The sequence below is a fragment of the Chionomys nivalis genome, assembly GCF_950005125.1.
Source record: "Chionomys nivalis chromosome 23 unlocalized genomic scaffold, mChiNiv1.1 SUPER_23_unloc_1, whole genome shotgun sequence".
NCBI classification, from domain to species: domain Eukaryota; kingdom Metazoa; phylum Chordata; class Mammalia; order Rodentia; family Cricetidae; genus Chionomys; species Chionomys nivalis.
In genome coordinates, this window is record NW_026646869.1 from 2,531,990 (window position 1) to 2,555,698 (window position 23,709).

At 56.4% G+C, this 23,709-nt stretch overlaps 1 protein-coding gene across 2 annotated transcripts; it reads left to right on the plus strand.

The window, feature by feature from the left end:
• Positions 1–3,011: 3,011 nt before the first annotated feature.
• On the plus strand, positions 3,012–22,529 carry Lmtk3 (lemur tyrosine kinase 3). 2 transcript variants are annotated; one of them, XM_057760983.1, is made up of 16 exons: positions 3,012–3,244; positions 4,850–4,962; positions 5,747–5,880; positions 6,107–6,257; positions 6,689–6,765; positions 7,201–7,319; positions 10,085–10,172; positions 10,480–10,628; positions 11,329–11,413; positions 11,495–11,616; positions 11,691–11,840; positions 12,148–14,585; positions 16,985–17,379; positions 19,229–19,364; positions 19,674–19,811; positions 22,378–22,529. In XM_057760983.1, the coding sequence occupies exons 1-16, from the start codon at positions 3,204–3,206 to the stop codon at positions 22,392–22,394; spliced, it is 4,353 nt and encodes a 1,450-aa protein (XP_057616966.1). In that variant the 5' UTR covers positions 3,012–3,203; the 3' UTR covers positions 22,395–22,529. The 2 variants fall into 2 exon arrangements, with proteins under 2 accessions (XP_057616966.1, XP_057616967.1); XM_057760984.1 differs by lacking the exon at positions 3,012–3,244 and adding an exon at positions 4,639–4,729.
• The last annotated feature ends 1,180 nt before the right edge of the window (positions 22,530–23,709 follow it).

Genomic DNA, 23,709 nt, shown 5'->3' on the forward strand with positions numbered 1-23,709 from the left:
CGGGGGGGTCACAGTGCTATACCACAGGGGGGATGCAGCGCTATGCCACGGGGGGTGGGACACAGTGCTATACCACAGGGGGGATGCAGCGCTATGCCACGGGGGGGTCACAGTGCTATACCACGGGGGGGATGCAGCGCTATGCCACGGGGGGGGGGACACAGCACTATGCCGCAAGAGCAGTTGTCACCTTCCCACTCATCCGCTCTGACAGGTAGGTGAGCCTGTGCTCCAGCTCTCTGCAGTCCTTTGGTACACCCTGGGCTGAGGGCGCACCAGAGCCAGCTTCTGCCCCTCTACAACTCAGCATGCAACAGCTGCCGGAGCCTGAGAAGCAACCCAAAGAAATAAGTGCCTTGAGCCCACTGCGCCCTGTGACGTCACTCGCTTCTTGTGCTCCTGGCTCCTGCGGTTTGGAGGTGGCTACGCAGCCTCTCCCTGAACACAAGATGCGCCAAGTCTGCCCACAGGGCTGTGCCTTCTGACAGCATACCAACACCTTCCCAAAGACACTTGCCCCAGTTCCTTCCCAGACTACATCTGTCTTCCTTCTTCCCTCATCTGGCTTTGTTTGAAGTGACAGCTGACCTGAGGATTATCACTCTGGGTCTGTGAAGGAGTGTGGATGTTGATGGGTGGCCATTACTCTAGAACCTGGGCGTGGCAGCTGACACTGCAGTCCTGGTACTTGGGAAACAGGCAAAAAATATTGTTGAGAGTGTGAGGTTAGCCTAAAAAGTGAAACCCCCCACTTTTGCGGCTGGGGCTGGAGAGATTGCTCAGTGGTTAAGAGCACTTGTTCTTGCAGAGGACTTGAATTGCTGAGTGGGTTGATTCACGCCTTTAATCCCAGCATTCAGGATGCAGAAGCAGGTGGATCACTGTGAGTTTGAGGCTGGTCTGGTTTACATAGCAAGTTCTAGGGCTTTATGGTGAGACCCTGTCTCAACCTCCCCTCAAAGAAAACAAACAAAACCCCAAACAATCAAACACACACACACACACACACACACACACACACACACACAGGATTAGGTATAGCTTATTTTGTTTTGTGGCTCTGGGGATAGAACCCAGGTCCTTGTCCCTCCTGAGCACACACTCCCACTAAGCCACACCCTCCATGTGACAGGCTCTCCATGTTTCCTAGTCTGGTCTTCGACCTGTAGTCCTTTTACCTCAGCCTCTGGTTAAACAAGGCAACAGGATGACAGGTCTGACTGGGTCTGAGGTCTCATGTCAATAAAGTTGCAATTTAAAAAGAAAGAAAGAAAGAAAGAAAGGAAGGAAGGAAGGAAGGAAGGAAGAAAGAAAGAAAGAAAGAAAGAAAGAAAGAAAGAAAGAAAGAAAGAACTCAGAGGCTAAGAGCACTGGCTGCTCTTCCAGAGGTCCTGAGTTCAATTCCCAGCAACCACATGGTGGCTCACAACCATCTGTAATGGGATCTGGTGCCCTCTTCTGGAATGCAGGCAGACATGCAGGCAGGACAGGCTCCAAACTACAGAGAAACCCTGTGGGGGGAGGGGAAGAAAGAAAGAAATCTGAGAGACAGAGAGAGACAGACACACACACACACACACACACACACACACGAGAGAGAGAGAGAGAGAGAGAGAGAGAGAGAGAGAGAGAGAGAGAGAGGGAGGGAGGGAGGGAGGGAGGGAGGGAGGGAGGGAGGGAGGGAGGGAGAGAGAGAGAGAGGGAGAGAGAGAGAGAGAGAGAGAGAGAGAGAGAGAGAGAGAGAGAGAGAGAGAGAGGGAGAGAGAGAGAGTTGGGGACGGGGAGGAGACTCAGCGAGCGAAGTGCTGACTGTGCACGTCTAGGACTCACACTCAGGTCTCAGCACCCACAGAAATGCTGGGCACTGAGCGCACACCAGTAACTCAACACAGAGGGCAGAGCCTTGCTCATCAGCCCATCTGAAACAACGAATTCCAGGCTGGCCCCATCAGAGAAAATAAGGTGAGGATGATGGAGGAGAACCTGAGGTCAGTCTCTGGTCTCCATGCTTGCCTGCACAGGTAAACACAGCTACACAAATGTGCACACACCCTACAACACACTGACCGCATCCTTCTAACCAAGTTTTATCATAAATTTGGGAACAAAATATGTCCTAAACACACAGTTGAGTGGCCCACAAGTGTGGCCTCAGCAATATTCAAACAGTCAGGGTATGGTATCAACAGTTCTGGTGATCATGGCCCTAAGGTTTGGATACCAAACCTATCCTCAAGAAACCCTCTGGCACCAGGCAGTGGTGGCGCACGCCTTTAATCCCAGCACTCGGGAGGCAGAGGCAGGCGAATCTCTGTGAGTTCGAGACCAGCCTGGTCTACAAGAGCTAGTTCCAGGACAGGCTCCAAAACCACAGTGAAACCCTGTCTCGAAAAACCAAAAAAAAAAAAAAAAATAAAAAAAAAAAATAATAATAGTAATAATAATGTTCTCTAAAGTGAGCAGATTCTGCTGGCTCTACCTTATTCCTTTCCGTAATAATAAAAAACTCTTACGAATAACATAATTAATAAAATTAAAGAATAATTTAAAAAGCGTTGCTTGAAGCCAGAAGATTGTTGCAAATCCATGACCATCCTGAGCTACAGAATGAGTTCTAGGAGAGCTTGGGTACACAGTGAGAAGACTCCGTCTCAATAAAGCACATTCACACAAAATTTTGGTGGAGATTGAGGAGCTGGGTGTCACAGCCGGCTCTTTCCAGCAGCTCTGACTTCTGGTTCCTAGCTGAACTAATCACATTGATAGTGCTGTAATAAACATTTCTTGAGTGAACTTAAGAACAAACAGCAAGCTTCCCGACCTCATCACTGGTAGCAGATGCCGGACCTGACACCCTCGCGCTAATCCCCGCAGGTGGCGCAACCTGAGCCTTCCAGCTGGACCGAAAAGGACTGCATTTCCCAGAAGACTCTGCGCAAGCCTACAACTCCCCATAAGCCTCTCTTCCTTTAGGTTCTGGCTCTTCAGCCAGGGAGGGGGTTTTGGGTGTTCACTCCCCGTTCACCCCAGTCCCGTTTCCTGTACCTTGCTGCTGTATCTCCATCCCACGATATTCCTGTCTCAGTTTCTCCAGTGAACCCCTGTGAGGCCTCCCCGCTTCCCAGTGCCCCCAGAGAGCAGCGCTGCGCGCGCAGCTCCCGTCCAGCCTCACAGAGGGGACGAGTCCCAAGTATTCCTGGACCATGGAGACATCCTCGCCGAGGGCGGCAGTCTGCGCTTCTGGGTGTGTCTGCAGCTCTGTGTACCGCCGGTTGGGGTGGGACCCCGGGACTGCAGGCTGGCACGTGATGTGTGTGTATGTCTTGTCTGATGTGTCGGTGTCCCTGACTGCCAGTTTCCATACTTAGCTCTGTCAATTCCCTGTTGTGTACATGGGGCAAGTGACTGCCCCTCTCTGTGCCTCAGTTTCCTTACCTGTACATTACGCATGATAAGAGCACCTGTCTTTCTTGGGGGCTGTTGTGAGAATCAAAAGGTAATGCTCTAAACCTCGGGAAACGTCTGGCACAGAGTAAATCCTGCTAAGAATAAATACATGAAATAAACTACGCTTCTGCATCTTTTGTGCCCATGTGTGTTGGTGTATGTGACGTGAGGCTGCAGTGAGGTAGCAAGTCCTCGTAACCATGTCTAAAGAGTGTGTCCATCCGTGCTGTCTGTTTAGGTAGGTGGTGTGCCTTTGTGTGTATACTCGGGACTGTATTTTTGCACAGGGCATGTTTGTGTTCCTTGCCCTGTGTTTATGCTTTTGCATAAGCTGTGTGAGTTTGCATGCATGAACTACTGTGTGTTCCTGTGTGTGTATGTGTATGCGTTGTGTATTTGTCCCTGCGGGTGAGCAATGAGCAATGTGCATCTCCAGTGCCTGCATTCATGTATGTGTTGCTTCTGTATGTTCATGTATGTGACTGACCAGCCTGTGTCTGTGTGCATGCAAGTGTCTTTGTGTGTATAAGCTAGTGATGTCTATGTGCTCTTTGTTGCCTTATGGACTATCAGTTTATGACAGCATGCCTCTTCATGTCCCAAAGGGTCTGTGTGGATCTTTGGGATACCTCCTTGTGTTTGAGCTCTGTGGCTCTGTGGTGTGTGTGTGTTTTATGCTGGGACATTCCTATGTGACTGGGTGAATCTGTACCAAACAGAGGCTGGACTGCCTATGCATTCTCAGTGTGGTCTGTCCCTGTGTCTTTGTGTGTGACAGGTCCAGGTCTCCGTCTGCTGATGGCTGTCCACCTTTGTATGTGATGCGCTTGTGAAGGTTCCTGTGACATGTGTCAGCTGTGTGTGGGCTGTGTGGGTTTGATATTTGCATCTTAGCATGTAGCACACGTGTGGGCACCAGTGGTATGTCACAGTGGTGTCAGGGCCACGCACTGTGGACCCCGCCCCCAGCCCCCCCCCGGGTCTGTTGGCCTCTGTCCCTCCTCCCCCTTTCTATTCTCCCCTCCCGCCTGGCAGCCAATGCAACCGGGAACCAGTTGTCATGACAACGCTCCGTCCTCCCTCCTCCCACCCTTCTTCTGACAGGCTCTCTGTTCCCCCAATCCCGGTTGTCCTCGGGGGCGGGGCCCTCGTTTTCTCCCCCCCCATCTTTCCCTCCCCCCCACCCCAGCAACCCGGGCTCCCTAGCTCTTCTCCTCCGTCCGCCTCTCCATCCCTTCATCCGTCTGTCCTTTCGAGGAGGGGGAGGGGGGTACCTGAGCCAGTAAGCAGCCCCTCCCTCCTCCTGTTCTGCGTTTCCCGCCCCTCTCCTGGGCTGGGGGAGGCCAGGGTTGAGCGGGTCCCCATGGCTGGGGGCTGAGGGCCCGCCCCCCCTCCTCCCCAGCCGCCGATACCTCCACCTCCCTTCCATCCTGGACAAGATGCCTGCGCCCGGCGCCCTCATCCTCCTGGCGGCCGTCTCCGCCTCCGGCTGCCTGGCGTCCCCAGCGCACCCGGGTGAGTATGTCCAGCGGTTCGCGGCCGGCGCCCCACCCCCACCGGGCCATCCTGGCACCTGTGCGCAGTCCCTGGGGACGAGCGGGTCTGCAGGGCCAGGGAGACCAGCCAAAGCGGGTGGGGAGTGGGTTGCGGGCCGAGTGCATGCATGTGAGCGTGCATGTGAGATCATGTGCACGCGAGTGCACACGGGTGCGCGAGGAGATGGAAGGCCGCGGCCTTTCGGAGAGACCCTATTTCTAAGGGGGACACAGCTCTGGCTTTGCAGAGTCCCCTCCCTCAGGGTTAAGGCTGTGGTTAGAGAAAAAGCCTGTGTTCCCAGGGTCTTTAAAATAAACATTTCTCAGTCACCTTTCAGGCATGGGATAAGCAGGGGGTTCATTCAGCTCCGGGCAAAAATCTTCCAGCAACCCGCAATTGGGAGGGGGTCATGAAGCTGTCAGTGGTAGCATATTATAAATTCTCAGAGCTTCCTTCAGTCCTCACTTTTGCTCATCACTGGAATGTATCTAAATACGGGTTAGGGGATGCGTTTGGGGCGAGAGGTGGGGGGGAGTCCCAGCTTGGGAGGAAAAGCGGGACCCCACCCCCAACCACCTGGGAAGGCCTTAAACTACAACTCCCACAATACATTAGGCCACCCGTCCTATCTGCCAAGGGGGGGGTCTCTGGATGCTGAGCATCATGGGAATTGTAGTCCAAGACTGGCCCAGGATGGGAGGGACATAGAGTCCGGTAGTCAGTGTCTTGAATCCCAGACCCCAACCCAGCCTTGTGCCCACAGATGGATTCGCTCTGAGCCGAGCCCCTTTGGCTCCGCCCTACGCTGTAGTCCTCATTTCCTGCTCCGGTCTGCTAGCCTTCATCTTCCTCCTTCTTACTTGTCTGTGTTGCAAACGGGGTGATGTTCGTTTCAAGGTGAGGTGCCCTGGGCCTAACTTGGGGAGAAAGACCCCAGCCAGAGAAGGGGCAGGAAGTCCCAGAGCACTCCCAAACCTGGGGACTTGGGATCCTCACACCAACGGATATGGGGCTGGGGATTTGAGGGATAAGTCTGTGAGCTGTGGGAAGGCAATTAGGGCAGGACATTGGCGTCTCGGCACCCCGCTCCTGGTGCTCCCGTTCTTTGCCTCTCGCACCCCAGGAGTTTGAGAACCCGGAAGGGGAGGACTGCTCTGGGGAGTACACACCCCCTGCGGAGGAGACCTCCTCCTCACAGTCGTTGCCTGATGTCTATATTCTGCCGCTGGCAGAGGTCTCACTACCAATGCCTGCCCCGCAACCTGCACACTCAGGTACTGCCCCTTCACCCCAGGATCCTGCGGTCCCAACACTGAGGGCTTCCTTTCGTGGTTCAGGGAGGGCAGAGGGCAGAGCCCTAGATTCATGGAAGTAATTTATAGGGAGGCCATACGCACCATCTTGCAAAAACACAGATCTGGAGAATCCTGCGGGATGGCCCTAGTGCCATCAGCCTAAATCTCAACCTGGAAAGCCAGCCTTTGAGCTGACTATCCTGTCTTGGAGCTAGGGTTGCCAAAGGGAAGGGCTGATTGGACTCTGAATCTTATGGGCAGCCAATGAGGAGGCTGGACCCTGCCATGGAATGTTGGGGACAGCCAATAAAAGGAGACTGCTGTCTACTCCGATCTCAGACCCCACCCACTGGTGGTGTGGGGTATCCTGGAAAGGAGAGCTCAGGGCATCCCCTCCCGCCCTTCCTCAGACATCAGCACTCCCCTGGGCCTGAGCCGCCAGCATCTCAGCTACCTGCAGGAGATTGGCAGCGGCTGGTTTGGGAAGGTGAGGGGCCTGGGTGGGAGGCAGAGGGTGGTATCCATACATCTCTGGCCTGTGCTCCTGTTCTGTGTCTACTCCCATTTGTCATCTGCTCTTGGCCTCCCCAGCCCCTCAGCCCGCCCCTCTCCCTCCACCCCTCACCCTCTCCCACCCATCTACCCCCACATCTGTCGGTCAGCGCCTCCCTCCTCACTCCATTGACCACTCCGCCTCGCCACCCGGCTCTCCACGCGTCCGTCAGTCTGTCCATCCTTCCATCCGTCCCCGCGTGCATCGGACTCTGGGCCTGTGAGTCTCTCACTCCGTGTCTGGTGGGGGACCAGGGAGGTGGGACATTAAGGGAAGGCCTGGAAGGTGGTTGGGAGTGTCGGGGTTATGGAGCTAGCCTGAGGGTGGGCTGGGCAGAGGTCAGCATTGATCACAGCACTCCCTGACCAGGTGATCCTGGGGGAGGTTTTCTCAGACTACACGCCAGCTCAGGTGGTGGTGAAGGAGCTCCGGGCTAGCGCAGGGCCCTTGGAGCAGCGCAAGTTCATCTCAGAAGCTCAGCCCTATAGGTAAGTCCATGGACAGGGCTTCTAAAAACAAAATATCAGGTAGAGGAAGTGATATTTGGAAGTGGATGGAGCCCAGTTTAGTGCCAAACCCGGCTTCCGGTTTCAGATTTCTTCCTGACTATATGGCTCTGGTGCTGGGATTCCCCTCCTGGGATCTTGGGTCTTCCCTAGAAAGACCTGGAGACAGCATGGGGAGGGGTTCCCAGGTTGGGGGAGAGCCTGTCCACTCTGACCCTCAGGGTCTTCATCCAGGGCAGACCATACCCAAGCTATTACTGCAGAGTGGGCCCCACCTCCCTTCCCCGCTGTGAGAAAGCTATGGGCAACCTGCCTAGGCTCCTCCATTCTTAACACGGAATTGTGCTTGGAGGTAGGAAGCTGTGCGTGGAATCATTAGACTCTGGCCCATCCTTGCTCCAAGACCTCCTATGGCTCCTTCTCGGTGCTCTCAGGACACCACAGGCCCTGCATAGTCTGCTCCTATAGTCTCGCCTCTGTCCTCAGTTTCCCTCCCACCCCTACTCGACCACACACACACACACACACACACACACACACACACACACACGCCGTAGCTGCTCTCCTGCCGCAAGACTTTTGCTTCTCACTCTCTGTAGAATTCCATTTCTTACCCGCCCATCTCTAATGCTGAACTGGGGATTCATGTTCCCGTCTTCAGTCTCAGCTTGCAGGCCCCAGGTAAGGAGGGTCTTGCACAGGCTTGGTGAGCTTTACCTGCAAGTGTACTCAGAAGGCTGGGGCAGCACGATCGTGAGCCTGAGGCCAGCTACAGAAGGAGACCCTGTCTCAAAAAGTGTGTGTTGGAGTTTTGCCTTGCTACTTGCATATTGTCGGTTTTTCTCTTTATAAACTGAGGCTCTTTAAGGTAAATAAAATGAAATCAGTTCAGACCTCATTAAGCCGGATGGTGGTTCACCCCCGCACTCAGAACACTTCAGAAGCTGAGGCAGGAGGATCTCTAGGAATTTGAGGCCAGCCTAGGCTACTAAAAATGAATTTAAATAGTCATTTCCCAAGTGACACTTGGCACATTTCAGGTGCACCCCAGCTGACCTGTGTCAGAAATCTATGGGGACAGCCCAGTCTGATTGGCTGCTCAGGTCCTCTGTCTGAGCACAGGTGTGACTAGTTCTGTCGGCCCTCAGTAGATGTCTGCTGATCCAGACATGGACCTGAACGATATGGCCCTTCCTCTGTGACCAAATCCAGTCTGTGTGGCCCTACGCAAGTTGCTTTCCCACTTCGGACGTCTGTGCCACTCTGGGTCACCCTGGTCTTTATTCTGCCCCACAGAGTTGTGGTGAAGCCCTGGCTTTCTCTCTCCATCGTCCTTGGTCCTTAGCTCCTGCTGTTTCTCAGGTTCCAGCACATGGCAGTCACTTTTCACAGGCTTTTAACCAAGTGGGGGTTAGGAGTCTCCTCCTAGGGTGGGAGGGGCTGAGGAGCCAGCCAAGCTGTGGCTGTAACAGAGATACTAGCCTGGCCCCGCAAGTGGGCCGTAAGAGAAAGAACTCATGTGCATTGGCCTCACTTGAGGAGGGTTGTGGGGAAGGGAAGGGTTTGTAACAATGACAGGGCTACTTTCAGAGACCGGGGAGGCCTAGTTCCATAGGAGTCAGCAGTCTTGCAGAGCCCTGTGGGAAGCTGGTTACAGCGAGAGAGAGTGGAGCATGCTAGCATTGGGTAGCAGCCAGCAGCCCTGCAGACACAGCTGGGACGGAGGGTGAAAATCAAGTCAAGCATATGTCTAAGTGTCGACAGTAATGGTAGGCCTGGTGGTGTACACCTACCTTGTATCCCAGCACTCTGAAGGCTGAGGCAGGAGGATTGTGCACTCCCGGGCAGCTTGAGCTGCAGAGTGAAACCTTACCTTAAATGTGCAGAATAGCAGGATCCACCCTCATCCTGAGCAGCTCCCTCGCAGCATGCTTTCCGCATGGCTTCTGTGCGAGCCCCTGTCCCATCCGTCACAGGAGGGAGACAGAGGAGGCAGCGGGCCTCCCCGGGAGACCTGAGAAGATCCAGACCCAGGGCGAGGCTGGATGATGAGGCAGTGAAGGCACTTCGGGAGAGTGCTGAAGCTGGGGCCTAGGCAGTGGCAGAGACAAGAATGGGATGCGGAGACGGCTCAGCGGCTAGGAATGTGTGCCGCTCTTTCAGAGGACCCGAGTTTAGTCCCCAGCCCCGAGTCAAATGGCTCACAAGTGCCTGCAACTCCAGTCCCAGATCTGATGCCCTCTCCTGGCCCTCGTGGGCACCTGCAGGCACATGCACACACCCACACATAAACACACATATGTACACATGATTCTAAAAAAAACACAACATCAGGAGAAAGAGAAAAGAGTGAGGGCGAGGCGAGGCATGGTGGTGGCACACACCTTTAATCCCAGCATCGTGGAGGCAGAGGCAGGTGGATCTCTGTACATTTGGGGCCAGCCTGGTCTACAGAGTACAGGACAGCCAGGACTATATAGGGAGACCCAGAGTAAAAAAGAAAAAAAAATTTAAAAAAATGAGAGAGTGTACCCTATAGAGGTGGGCTGTAAGAGCAACAGGAACACCAGAGAGTGAGGGTCTCGTGGCGCTGCTGGGACCATAGAGAGTTGTGCACATGTCAAGCAAATTAGGGGCAACCAGAAGAGGAGGTAGAGCATCCAGGTCAGGTCTACAGATCTGGTAAAGGGTTTGGTGAGGTGCGTCCATGGCATGGACACAGGCTGCTCTTTGTCTGCCCCCTAAAGGAGCCTGCAGCACCCCAATGTCCTCCAGTGCCTGGGCGTCTGTGTGGAGACCTTGCCTTTCCTGTTGATCATGGAGTTCTGCCAGCTGGTGAGGGGCTGGGGAAGGGGAGGGCCTACTGGGAGCTGGAAGCCAGCTTTGGTCTCAGGACTTGGGGGGGGGGGAGTCTTAGGTTCCCGTGGTCTCCTGTGTGGCTTCACTAGCTTCCCTTTTCCTTTTTATATTTTTGGGGGCCAGGGATCCAATCCAGGGTGTATCAGGCATGTGTGGCAAGCATCTGACCAACTAGGCTGAAGCAGCAGGGGAAACTGAGGCTTGGAGGGGCTGCCCAACACGGGCCAAAGGCTACTTTGTACTTGCTTCAAATTGTGTTGAACTGCCCTTGTTTCCCTCCCAGGGGGACCTGAAGCGATACCTCCGGGCCCAGCGGCCACCTGAGGGCGTGTCCCCTGAACTGCCCCCTCGTGACCTGCGGACGCTGCAGAGGATGGGCCTAGAGATTGCCCGGGGTCTGGCTCACCTGCATTCCCACAACTATGTGCACAGGTGAGCTAGGAGGCCACACAGCAGGGGATGCAGGGAAGGACTGAGGAAGAGGATTCTAAAGTGCCAGGCACCCTGAGCTTCTGAAGGGGACAGAGGAAGAAACTGGGAGGAGCAGTAAAGCAGAGGGAGATTAAGTGAGCAAACTGGATGTGTTGGCTCTGGCCTGCAATCCCAGCACTCAGAAGGCTGAGGCAGGAGGAACCCGGAAGGGTTGAGGCCAGCCTGTCTACATAGCAAGCTCCAGGGCTCCCAAGGCTGCACAGTGAGACCCTGTCTCAAAAAAAGGGGGGCGGTTAGGAAAGGAGGAGGAGAGAGGAAGAAAAGGAGAGTCTGGGAGAGAGGAGCCAAAGAACGGGGAGCATTGCTAGCAGAGAAAGAGGGAAGAAAGACTGAGGTGTCAATACAGAAGGTGGGGAACGAGGAGAGAGGGCAGGAGTTAGTAGAGGAAAGCGGGAATTCAGGGGAGGAGGAGCCCGAACAGGAGCGGGAAGAGCAACCAGAGGGAGAAGAGGTGTCAGGAGAGAGGAAGGACCCAGAGGAAGGGGAACAGACGGGTGGTGTGGTGGCGGAGGAGGAGGAAGGAGTCGGGGATGGAGGACCTGCACTAGAAGAACAGGGTGAGCAGAGGGAAGGAGAGGCACTGCACTGTGGGCAGGGCTTTCCCCTCCCTCATTCTGCCTCCCCCACCCCTACTCCGCAGCGATCTGGCGCTGCGCAACTGCCTGCTAACTTCAGACCTCACTGTTCGCATCGGAGACTACGGGCTTGCGCATAGCAACTACAAGGTGGGCAGTGCGTGTGCGTGTGTCTGTGCGTGTGGACCAGTATGTGTCACCTGCTGACCTGCTGACCCCGCCCGCCCCCAGGAAGACTACTACCTGACACCCGAGCGCCTATGGGTACCGCTGCGCTGGGCAGCACCGGAGCTGCTGGGCGAACTGCACGGTAGCTTCGTGCTGGTGGATCAGAGCCGTGAGAGCAACGTCTGGTGAGGCCACGGCTAGCGCCTGGGGGATGGGACTTCACTGCTGTCTGACCTCTGACCTCCGACCTCCCACACAGGTCACTAGGGGTGACACTTTGGGAGCTATTCGAGTTCGGGGCGCAGCCCTACCGACACCTATCCGATGAGGAGGTCCTGGCCTTCGTTGTCCGCCAGCAGCACGTCAAGCTGGCCCGGCCCAGGCTCAAACTGCCCTACGCTGACTATTGGTAAGGCACCTGACTCCGGTCAAGCCCAGGCCCAAACTTCCTATCCCAGCGTCTGAGCACCTTGTCACACCATCTCCCCCATCACCTGATGCTTGATGTGAGGGAACTGAAACTGGCACGTGGAACTCTGCCCTAACCACCAGTCCTCACCTGACTTCATTCACCCCCTCTTCTCCCCCCTCCCGGGTCTCTGCCTCCCTCTGCCTCAGGGTATTGGTCAGTGTCTATCTCTCTCTGTTGGTCTCTGTTCCTCTCCTACTCTTTCTGGAGTTCTGGCCTCTCCATTGTCCCCTCCCTTGTCTCCCAGGTATGATATCCTGCAGTCTTGCTGGCGGCCGCCAGCCCAGCGCCCCTCAGCCTCTGATCTCCAGCTGCAGCTCACTTACCTGCTGTCTGAGCGGCCCCCCAGACCCCCTCCGCCGCCACCCCCTCCCCGAGATGGGCCCTTCCCCTGGCCCTGGCCCCCCTCGCATAGTGCACCGCGCCCGGGGACCCTGTCCTCTCAGTTCCCACTTCTGGATGGCTTCCCTGGGGCTGATCCAGATGACGTACTCACGGTCACCGAGAGCAGCCGAGGCCTCAACCTTGAGTGCCTGTGGGAGAAGGCCCGGCGTGGGGCAGGCCGGGGTGGGGGTGCACCTCCCTGGCAGCCTGCCTCTGCTCCTCCTGCGCCCCACACCAACCCATCCAACCCCTTCTACGAGGCGCTGTCCACGCCAAGCGTGCTGCCGGTCATCAGCGCACGCAGCCCCTCGGTGAGCAGCGAGTACTACATCCGCCTGGAGGAGCATGGTTCTCCACCAGAGCCCCTCTTCCCCAACGACTGGGACCCGCTGGACCCAGGCGTGCCCGGTCCCCAAGCTCCCCAGGCTCCCTCCGAGGTCCCCCAGCTGGTGTCCGAGACCTGGGCTTCCCCCCTCTTCCCTGCGCCCCGACCCTTTCAGACCCAGTCCTCCGGATCAGGTGGCTTCCTACTAAGCGGCTGGGACCCCGAGGGTCGGGGCGCTGGAGAGACTTTGGCAGGAGATCCTGCCGAGGTGCTTGGGGAGCAGGGTACCGCACCCTGGGCCGAGGAAGAGGAAGAAGAGAGCTCCCCAGGCGAGGACAGCAGCAGTCTTGGTGGGGGACCCAGTCGCCGGGGACCCCTCCCTTGTCCCCTGTGCAGTCGCGAGGGTCCCTGCTCCTGCCTGCCATTGGAGAGGGGGGACGCCGTGGCTGGCTGGGGGGGGCACCCTGCCCTTGGTTGTCCCCACCCCCCAGAGGACGACTCTTCCCTGCGTGCAGAGCGGGGCTCCTTGGCCGACTTGCCCCTGGTCCCCCCTACCTCAGCCCCTCCCGAGTTTCTGGACCCCCTTATGGGAGCCGCAGCGCCCCAGTACCCCGGGCGGGGGCCGCCTCCCGCTCCCCCCCCTCCGCCGCCACCTCCCCGGGCCCCCGCGGAACCGGCCGCGTCCCCCGACCCCCCGTCGGCCCTGGCCAGTCCAGGCTCCGGCCTGTCGTCTCCGGGCCCCAAACCGGGGGACAGCGGCTACGAGACCGAGACCCCTTTTTCCCCCGAGGGAGCCTTCCCAGGTGGGGGGGCGGCGGAGGAGGAAGGGGTCCCTCGGCCGCGGGCTCCCCCCGAGCCACCCGACCCAGGAGCGCCCCGGCCACCCCCAGACCCGGGTCCCCTCCCACTCCCAGGGTCCCAGGAGAAGCCAACCTTTGTAGTTCAAGTGAGCACCGAGCAACTGCTGATGTCCCTGCGGGAGGACGTGACAAAGAACCTCCTAGGGGACAAGGGGTCGACAGCCGGGGAGTCAGGGCCCAGGAAGGCGGGGAAAAACCCCGCGAACAGAGAGAAGGACCCAGGCCCGAACAGGGACCTGACATCTCTGGGCAACAGGAAGAAAGTCCCCAGCTGGAACCTCCCGGTGAACGGGGTGACAGTGTTGGAGAACGGGAAGCCGGGAGCTCCGGACATGAAGGAGAAGGTGGTGGAGAATGGCCTGGAATCTCCCGAGAGAGGAGAGAGAGCCCTGGTGAATGGGGAGCCCATGCCCCCAGAGCCCGGCGAGAAGGTGCTGGCGAATGGGGTTCTGATGTCCCCAAAGAGCGAGGAGAAGGTGGCAGAGAATGGGGTCCTGAGGCTGCCCAGGAACATGGAGAGGCTACCAGAGACTGGACCTCGGAGAGCCCCAGGACCCTGGGAGAAGATGCCCGAGACTGGGGGTCTAGCTCCAGAGACCCTGCTGGATCAAGCCCCTGCGCCCTGCGAGGTAGCCTTGCCCCAGAACGGCTTGGAGACGGCCCCTGGCCAGCTTGGCCCAGTCCCCAAGAGCGAGAGCCCGGAATCCGGGACCGAGTGGAGAGTCCACGAGACTGGGGGGGCACTGAGAGCCCCCGGGGCTGGGAAGCTGGACCTCGGGAGTGGGGGCCGAGCCCAGGGGGGCGCGGGGATGGCCCCCGCCGGCGGCCCCGCAAGCGGCGTGGACGCAAAGGTCGGATGGGTAGACAACTCGAGACCACTGCCACCTCCGCCACAGCCACTGGGGGCCCAGCAGAGGAGGCCGGAGCCAGTGCCCCTGAAAGCCAGGCCGGAGGTGGCCCTAGAGGACGAGCCAGGGGTCCCAGACAGCAGGCTCGGAGAAGACACGGCCCCCAGCGGAGACGAGGACCCACCCAAGCCGGAGAGGAAGGGCCCCGAGATGCCACGCTTGTTCTTGGACTTGGGACCCCCTCAGGGGAACAGCGAGCAGATCAAAGGTGAGGAGATGGCCAGTTTCTGGGGCAGAGGAGGTGGTGAGGGAAAGCTGAATAGGCCCTGGCATTGTGAATGCCTACGCAGGAGCCTTTGTATCTCGGGCCTAGCCTTGGCTGTGGCCCCATCTGTATTCCTAAGAACAGGTCTTTACTGATCTGGGTCTCAGCTCCTTCCACCTGCCAAGAATGGATGATAGGGAAGGCCCCTACCTGGCAAGGTGGCTGTGAGGGGCAGGCCTTAGCAAAGCCCTTAGCTATGGCCTAATTGTCACCACTGAACCCTATGACATAGTGAAGGCCTGTCTTTGTTACTGAAGCTTGTGTAGATGGGGTCTCCAAGTTTGGAACCAGAAGGTACCCAGAAACAGGAGAGGGCTGGGGGAAAAGGTGGGGAACGTTCCGTGTCTAGGAATAGCCACTCCCAAGAAGGCTAAGGGAGTTGTAGAATTTGCTACTTTTTCTTGTTAGTTCAGCGTTCTGGGTGTTTGAATGGTTGTAGCCAGCTCTGAGGTCTGGTGCTGCTGGCCAGGACTGTGTGAGGGTTCCTCTAAGCTGAGAGTGACCAAGAGTGGAACCACATGTCCATAGTACCAGCACTTGGGAGAGGGAAGCAAAAGATAGCTGTGAACTGGAGGCCAGCCTGGGCTACATACATAGTGAGGTCCTGCCTATGTATGAGCAGGAGATAGCTCGGTTGGTAAAATATGTGAAGAACTGATCCCCAAAAGCCACACAAACTAGGTGTACTGCTGGGCTTGTAATTATATCTAAAGAAAAAAAGCTCTGGGAAGTAGAGACAGGAGGATGGCGGAGCTCACCGCCCAGCCACTCTGGTTTAATTGGTGAGCTAAGGCCCAGTGAGTGACCCTTTCCCAAAGGACATGATGTACTGAGGACACCTGAGGTTGTTCTCTGTCCACCCACATGCCCCCCCATTAAAAAAAAAAGGCAGGCAACATGGCCCAGATGAAGGCACTTGCCACCAACCCTGACATCTGGAGTTTGATCCCCAGTACCATGGTCGAAGGAGAACTTCTTGTTCCCTAACTACCACACACATGCTGTTGTACATGTGTGCGCACACACATGCATAAATACACGCACAGAGACATACACAAAATTTAAACATTTAAAGGCAGCAATAAACTGAGGGGTCTTGCTAATATGTCAGACCATAGGTTGCCAGTGGCTGGACCCCAGGGGGCGAGGACTCACTGAGAGGCTAGGAGCAGAACGGTGAGCCACACAGCGACATCTCAAGAGAGATGGTGCCCACCCAAGCTCCTGAAACCCTACAGAGTATACTACCCTATTCCTGCTCTGCGCTGGCACCCCACCCGGGTGCACCCCACCCGTGGGTCTAGGAAGACACCAGGGTCACATGACACTATTGGGTGAACTAAAATGTCTCAGAGAGTCTGGGTAAAAAGAGGCTAGGAATGGCTTACTATTTTTCCACCCAGGGAACTCCTATTTATCCCTTAACGTCGCACATAAACTTCCCCTTCTCTGGGAAGCCTTTATGATGGCTAAAGGCTATCACTCCAGCCTTATTGTGCACACCCACCACTCTGCACACAGCGCCGTAGCAACAGCGGTGCTCATCCCACCACCCTGAAGGGCAGGCACTTTCTGAGCCAAGGCAAAGGCAAGGAGGCAAGGACCTGAGTGGCTAGCAGGGGATGGGTGGAGTGGGCACCAGCTTGGCACATTTAAGAGAGCAGCAACAAGTCAGTGAGATGTGAATGCAGGAAGTGGCCTCACCTGTCGTGTCCGTCCCCCCCCTTCACCCTCCATAGAGCCTGCAAGTGGTTTAAATGTGCAGTGAGGGAGGAAGGAGTGGCCCTTTCCTGTCGCCTGTGGCCCAGAGAGGTGGATGTCCTTGTGCAGGGGCACAGTGGAAGAATGGGATAGGACTGGATGGAGAGTGGCCTTGGGGACCTTTGGGGCAGAGAAAGTGCTGGGAGGTGGCAACCAAGGGCCAGACAGGGCAGAATTTCCCTTCTGCAGGGAACATTGGTTTATTAACCCTAGGGATTGTGAGCACTTCTCTGTGTACAGACCAAAGCTGAGCAAGCACTGTTCTGTTCCGAGACCAGGTAAACTAACTAGGGCCGGACAGCTGCGCTAGGAAGGGGGTGTGGCCAGAGCATGTATGCCTGGTCAGTGCTGGAGAACTGGCTGTGATAATGTCATATACAAATGTTGAGAGGGGGCAAGAATAGGGAGTTCTGACTGAGATGGGGACAGATTGCAGAGAATAGCTGGGCCCAGGTGTGAGAAGCCTGTTGCTCTGGGTGCTGAGATTATGCACTGGAGTGGAGGGGGGGGTTCTCTCTGCATACAGAGAATCCCTCAGAACACAGCCCTGGGCAGAGCCTGACCTGTCTCTCCCCTTGCAGCCAAACTCTCCCGGCTCTCGCTGGCGCTCCCTCCGCTCACGCTCACGCCATTCCCGGGCCCGGGCCCGCGGCGGCCACCTTGGGAGGGCGCGGACGCAGGGGCGGCTGGCGGGGAGGCCGGCGGGGCGGGGGCGCCGGGGCCAGCGGAGGAGGACGGGGAGGACGAGGACGAGGACGAGGAGGACGAGGAGGCAGCGGGCTCTCGGGGCCCCGGGAGGACGCGGGAAGCCCCAGTGCCCGTCGTGGTGAGCAGCGCCGACGCGGACACGGCCCGCCCGCTACGGGGGCTGCTCAAGTCTCCACGCGCGGCCGACGAACCCGAGGACAGCGAACTGGAGAGGAAGCGCAAGATGGTCTCCTTCCACGGGGACGTGACCGTCTACCTCTTCGACCAGGTGAGCGGGGCCTCAGGGCAGACCGCAGCAGGACTGGAGGGAGGCGGAGCCCCGGGTGGTCCTGGTGAAGCAGCGGGGCTAGAGGGAGACTCACCTTGCGGTGCCCTGGGAAGCCCAGTCGGTGGGTGGGGCCCGCAGGGAGCAAGTGGGCGGGACCTGGGAGGCTAGGCCGGGGTGGGTGGGCCGAGCCTAGCAGGAGAAGGACCAGGAATAGGCTAGGGACTTGTGATGCCAAGGGGTCTGGAGGTCTAGAAGACTGTCAGGTAGCAGCCTAGATAGGCTGGGAGACAAAAATAGAGATTAAATACTGACGCTGGGCGGTGGTGGCGCATGCCTTTAATCCCAGCACTGGGGAGGCAGAGGCAGGCGAATCTCTGTGAGTTCGAGACCAGCCTGGTCTACAAGAGCTAGATCTAGGACAGGCTCCAAAACCACAGAGAAACCCTGACTCGAAAAACAAAAAACAAAAAACAAACAAACAAACAAAAAAAATACTGAGCAAATGGGGATGGGGCCCGGATCTCTGCGGGCGGAGCCTAGTGCTTTGGGGTCTGGTTTGTCGTTAACAACTTTAACGTCTGTGGACTTGACTCTAATTTAATTTTTAATAGTGTTTGTCTGGGTATATTAGGGAGTGCGGGTGCCTCCGAAGACCATAAGCTTCGAGTGCTCTGGGTGGCCCAGTGAATGGGTGGCCAGAGGCAGGTGTCACATGTGGCACCTGGGTAACAAACCCTAGTCTTTTGAAAACAGCTACACCTCTTAGCCTCTAAGCATCTCCAGCCTCTTGGGGTTGGGCTTTAAATGGGGTGAATCTTATCATGTGTAGGTTTATGAAGGAGCAGGCTTGGCTTGGTTGCTCAGGTTTGCAATCCCTACTTTCAGAAGACAGGGGCAAGACAATCTATAGTTTTTTTGTTTATTTATTTTGAGACAGAGTTTCTTTGTAGCCCCTGGCTGTCCTGGAACTAGCTCTGTAGACCAGGCTGACCTCGAACTCACAGAGATCCGCCTGCCTCTGTCTCCTGAATGCGAGCACCACTACCACCCAGCGACAGTCTGTGGTTAAAGGCCAGCCTGATTTGCACAGAGTTCAGGGCAGCCAGGGCTACATATCAAAACCCTGTCTCAAACAAACAAATGAACAAACATACTGAAAGAAAACGTAACTGGGACCTGAAATCTCCATCCTGTTGAAAAGAAAACGGGAGGTCTTATGGACTGAGACTGTTTGAGGCCAGGTCGTGGCACTGGGTTCAGGGACCAGGGATGCCAAAGTGGAATCTCTGTGTAGCCCCGGGTGTCCGGGAACTCCCTCTGTAGACCAGGCTGGCCTAGAACTCGGAGACCCACCTGCCTCTGCTTCCCCAGTGCTGGGATTAATTAAAGGCGCACCGCTTTGCTGGGCTCAAGTGGGACCGTGAGGGTTTGAGTGGGGGCTGGGGTATTGTCTTTTTGTGCTCAGCCGCCGCTTAGGGATCGGGAGGGCCAGAAAAACAGGCTGTTAGTTCTGAGACACAGGTTTGGATCTCAGATCTCTGAGGTGGTGGCATGGGCTTTAGAGCAGTGTCTTGGGTTAAGGACTCTGAGTTCAGGCTGAATTTAGGAAGCAGAAAGGAATTACTGAGCTGGGTGGGGCTTCACAATCAGGTAAGAAACCAGGGTGAGAGTAAGGCCCGTCGGAAGCTTCGAAGGCAGACAAGGGTTACATCCATTTCGTCTAAGTCGGTGATTACAGGCTGGGGTACCTAACGCCCCAGCAATATCTTTGATTTTATTGTCCCTTGGAGCGGTGTTTGGGATGTGACAATTCATCCCTATCGTTTCCTGCCCTTCCTTGCTTTCACAGGAGACGCCAACCAACGAGTTGAGCGTCCAGGGCACCCCCGAGGGGGACACGGACCCATCAACGCCCCCAGCGCCCCCGACGCCTCCCCACCCCGTCACCCCAGGAGATGGGTTTCCCAACAACGACAGCGGCTTTGGTGAGGGGCGGAGCCCACGGCTTGGGCCACGGAAGAGCGGGGTTTGGGAAGGGAGGGACAGGCCTTATTATACAGTGGGCGTGTCCTGTAGGGAGCTCGGGGCTGGGAAGGGACCTGGGAGAGCTCCGAGTCCGTCCAGCCTTGCAGGGTGGACGGAGGGTCGTGGGAGGAGCTCTGGAAGACACGGCCTGGTAGAGGCGGCCAGGGGCCGGGAGGTGGCTGAAGTGGGAGGGGCGGGGCCTTGCTGGAGGGTGGGGCTGAAGCCTGCGACACTGATGTGTCTCTAAGGTTGGTCCTTTCTCTCCCTAGGCGGCAGTTTCGAGTGGGCGGAGGATTTCCCCCTCCTCCCCCCGCCCGGGCCCCCCCTGTGCTTCTCCCGCTTCTCCGTCTCACCTGCGCTGGAGACCCCGGGGCCGCCCGCCCGGGCTCCCGACGCCCGGCCCGCAGGTACAGTGCTTCCAGCTGGACCCTGCCCCACCCCTCCCCAACCTGCCCTCCCTCGCCTTGTCTAGCTCGGAATTTTCCTGGCTCTCTCTTCCGTCCCCCCACCCATCACATTGACACCTCTCAGCTCAAACCAATTGGCTCCCATTCACACCTCGGACAGTTACATCTCTTAACCTCAGTTTCTTCTTCAGTGATTCCCATATTCACACTCTCCTGCCCGTCTTTTCCATTTCTGGGCTCAGACACCTAGTGCTGGATCTCCATCTCCTCTCTGAAAAGCACTTAAAAAGCCGGCAGAGGATATGGCAGACCCCCAGAGACAGGAGTCATTATAGCAGCGGCGAGTTCGCAGCGCCCTGCCGCATTGTAAGCCACTCAATCCTCAGTGCGATCCTTAGAGTAGATTCTAGTCCCCTCGTTTTACGGAAAGGAGAACTGAGGCACCTAGAAAAGAGGTTTGAGCCGGAATTTCTCTCCTGGCTGCTGGCTTTGAGTGCTGCCCTCTCGTGGTTAGCATCTGCCGCATCCTCGCACTCTTGAAGCCAGCCACTCGGTTCTCCCCCTGCTGGCCCAATCATATTGAACGCCCAGTATCGGCCCTGACTTTTTTCAGGGATGTCAGTGTCCCTCTCTGCCTCAGCATCCTCATCCATAGAATGGGTATGATAGAGAATCATGCTCCTGAGTGTTCTGAGGGTTTAAGAGGTTTAATCCCCTTGATGGGCATGGAGCTTGTGTAATGCCGTTACTGACCCGGAACTGTGAACAACTTGCACGAAGGCTGGAGGCAGTAAGCTTACCTAGTTCAAGAACAGAAGACTCGGGCTGGAGAGATGGCTCAGAGGTTAAGAGCATTGCCTGCTCTTCCAAAGGTCCTGAGTTCAATTCCCAGCAACCACATGGTGGCTCACAACCATCTGTAAAGGGGTCTGGTGCCCTCTTCTGGCCTGCAGGCATACACACAGACAGAATATTGTATACATAATAAATAAAATAAATATTTTAAAAAAAAAGAACAGAAGACTCTGCTGCTGAGGATGCAGAGTCAGAGTGAGGGGAAGGGATGGAACAGGTTATTTTTTTAATTTTAATTTTTATTTTATGTGCATTAGTGTTTTGCTTACACGTATGCATAGCCTTTCCAGACAGTTGTGAGCTACCATGTAGGCACTGGGAATTGAACCTGGGTCCTCTGGGAGAGCAGCCAGTGCTCACAACCACTGAGATGGGACAGATTATAAATGGCTTGGGGGCCTGGTGTGGTATGCGCCTTTAATCCCAGCACTTGGGAGGCAGAGGCAGTTGGATCTGTAAATTCAAGGCCAGCATGGTCTACAGAGTGAGTTCTAAGACAATCAGGGCTACACTGAGAAACCCTGTCTCAAAAAACCAAAAACATATAAAATAATAATAAAACAAATAAAGGACTTGGGGAAATTTTGCCCAGAGGATGGTGGTGAACTGTGAAGGAGTGTAAGCAGGGGACAGGCTGTGCCCTGAGATGGCCTGGGTGTCTGGGGAGAGGCTCACAAAGAGTCCAGGTAGGAGAGGCTAGTGAGCAAGCTAGGCACAGGGAGAGAGGAGGGGGAGGGCAGAGTCAAGGGAAAGACAGGATTGGGGCTGAATCCCTCCAAGTCACCCCAAATATTGCTTCCTGACACCTCCATCTCAGGATCCCCAGGAACACAGGGCAGGGTAGGTCCAGGGTGTGGGGCACTGGTTAGACAGTGAGTCAGGGCCAAGGCTGGTAGAATGGCCTCACTGTTAGTCACCAGGAGTGGAGATGGAGGGCCCAGTGGTAGGAAGCCCCAAATCCTTACCTGCTATCACAGATACTCCCGCCAGGCATGGGCGGGGAAGTTGCTAAGCATGTCTGTCTCCCCAGACCACTGCAGGCATTCCTGTGGGCTCCACCTTTACATCAGCTCCTGAGTGAAGAACTCACCCCATGTACTTTGAAAAGGAGCAAGGGCCACGCTTCATGCTTTCCACTCAAGGAGGAAGTAGGCTGATGCCTCCCCTTAGCCAGGCCCCCAGCTGTCAGCACGAAGTGTGAAGGAGAGCTGACCCCACTGGCCCTGGTGTTCTAGATCCAGAGAATGGGTCAGGCTGTCATGATGTTTGGGGAGGCTGGAGGATCGTCCTGTGAAACCTTGTTGAAGGTACTGTAGGTCCCATACGCTATGCAGTGGAGGTACAAGCAGACGAGTTCTTCCGCAGTGGCAGGAATGAGATCCATTAACACTCAGTGCCAGAGGGATGCCTGAGGAAAGCTCAGGAAGCAGATGGTAGCCTGGATGTCCAAGGGTGCCGAGATGATTCACAGTGGTTGTGAAAGGCCTCTAAGAGGGGGCCTGGATTACCTGGGAAGGACATTTAGACACTGGGAACAGCAGATGCAAAGACTCTGGGGTAGAATGGTACCTGAAACGTTGAGGGCAGAGGATGGGATAGGCATGGTGCCACTACTGGACCTTCAGCTTGACTGAGTTGGAAACCATAAGCCTGTCTTCCCCGATTCTGTCCCTCCTGATTCCCATCCTTTCTCTACTCTCTTTATCCTCAGGCCCCGTGGAGAACTGACTCCCCAAAGACCCAGCCCCTTTGCGCCCCAAGAAGAGGGTTTGCGAGCAGAATCTTGTGTGGACGATGCAGCCATTGCCCCCGACACTGACACAGCCTCGGGGGAGGCACCTGAGGCCGGGCCCGCCTCCTCCTCCACCATGTGCCAAACAGGAGGCCCCGGCCCTCCACCCAGTCCCCCAGATGGGTCCCCTGATCCCTCTGACCCCCTTGGAGCCACATGAGGCAGGAAGCCCCATCGCTGGATAGCCACACTTCTTGGAACTGAACTGAACTCTTTTGGGCCTGGAGCCCCTGGCACAGCAGAGGTCCCTCCTGACCCACTCCTGGCCTCATGAGGGCCACTGGCTTCAGGAACCTGGGCCCCCATCTTGCGTCTCCCCTCACCCCCAGCCTGGCCCCTGGAGGGGCCTCTGGTTCAAACCTTCGCGTGACATTTTCACATTATTTAAAAAAGACAAAAACCAACTTTTTGGAGGAAACTAGGGCCTGTGTGTGTTTGGGGAGTTGGGAGGGGGATTCCAGTAGACACTGAATGGCGGTCACTGTCCTCCTCCCTGTAGCCCCAAGGCAAGGCGCCCATGCAGCGGTGGGGCTTGCCTGCCTCTCCCCTGCTCTGGGTCTGTTCCTTATATATAGCCCCTGACATTGATGGCAGCTTCGAGTTACCCTTCCATGTTCCACGAGGAGTCCAAGCAGTTGTGGTGGTGACCATGTTCCTGCAGGGTCTGGAAGCTGTCCCAGGGCCAAGTGGTGGTGGAAAACGCTCAGAATTGTTCTGCTCTCAGCTGTCATCTGCTCGCCACTGCCTGGCCTACCTGCCTGCATCAGCTTGTCTCAGTTCACTTACATCTCCTGGAGAGGCACACAAATACTGTACACTGGACAGTTCTTTCCCTGGACAGGCACACAACTACTGTACACACACACATGTATCCCTCTGAGCCTGGACAGTTGTACACACACACATGCATCCCTTTCTCTGGCATGGACAGCTGTACACACACACACACCCTCTGACCCTGGACAGCTGTACACACACACCTCTCTCTCTGGCATTGACAACTGTACACACACACCTCTCTCTCTGGCATTGACAACTGTACACACACACCTCTCTCTCTGGCATTGACAACTGTACACACACACCTCTCTCTCTGGCATTGACAACTGTACACACACACCTCTCTCTCTGGCATGGACAGCTGGACACACACCTCTCTGGCACGGACAGCTGTACACACGCACCTCTCTCTCTGGCATGGTCAGTTGTACACACACACACACACACACACCCTCTGACCCTGGACAGCTG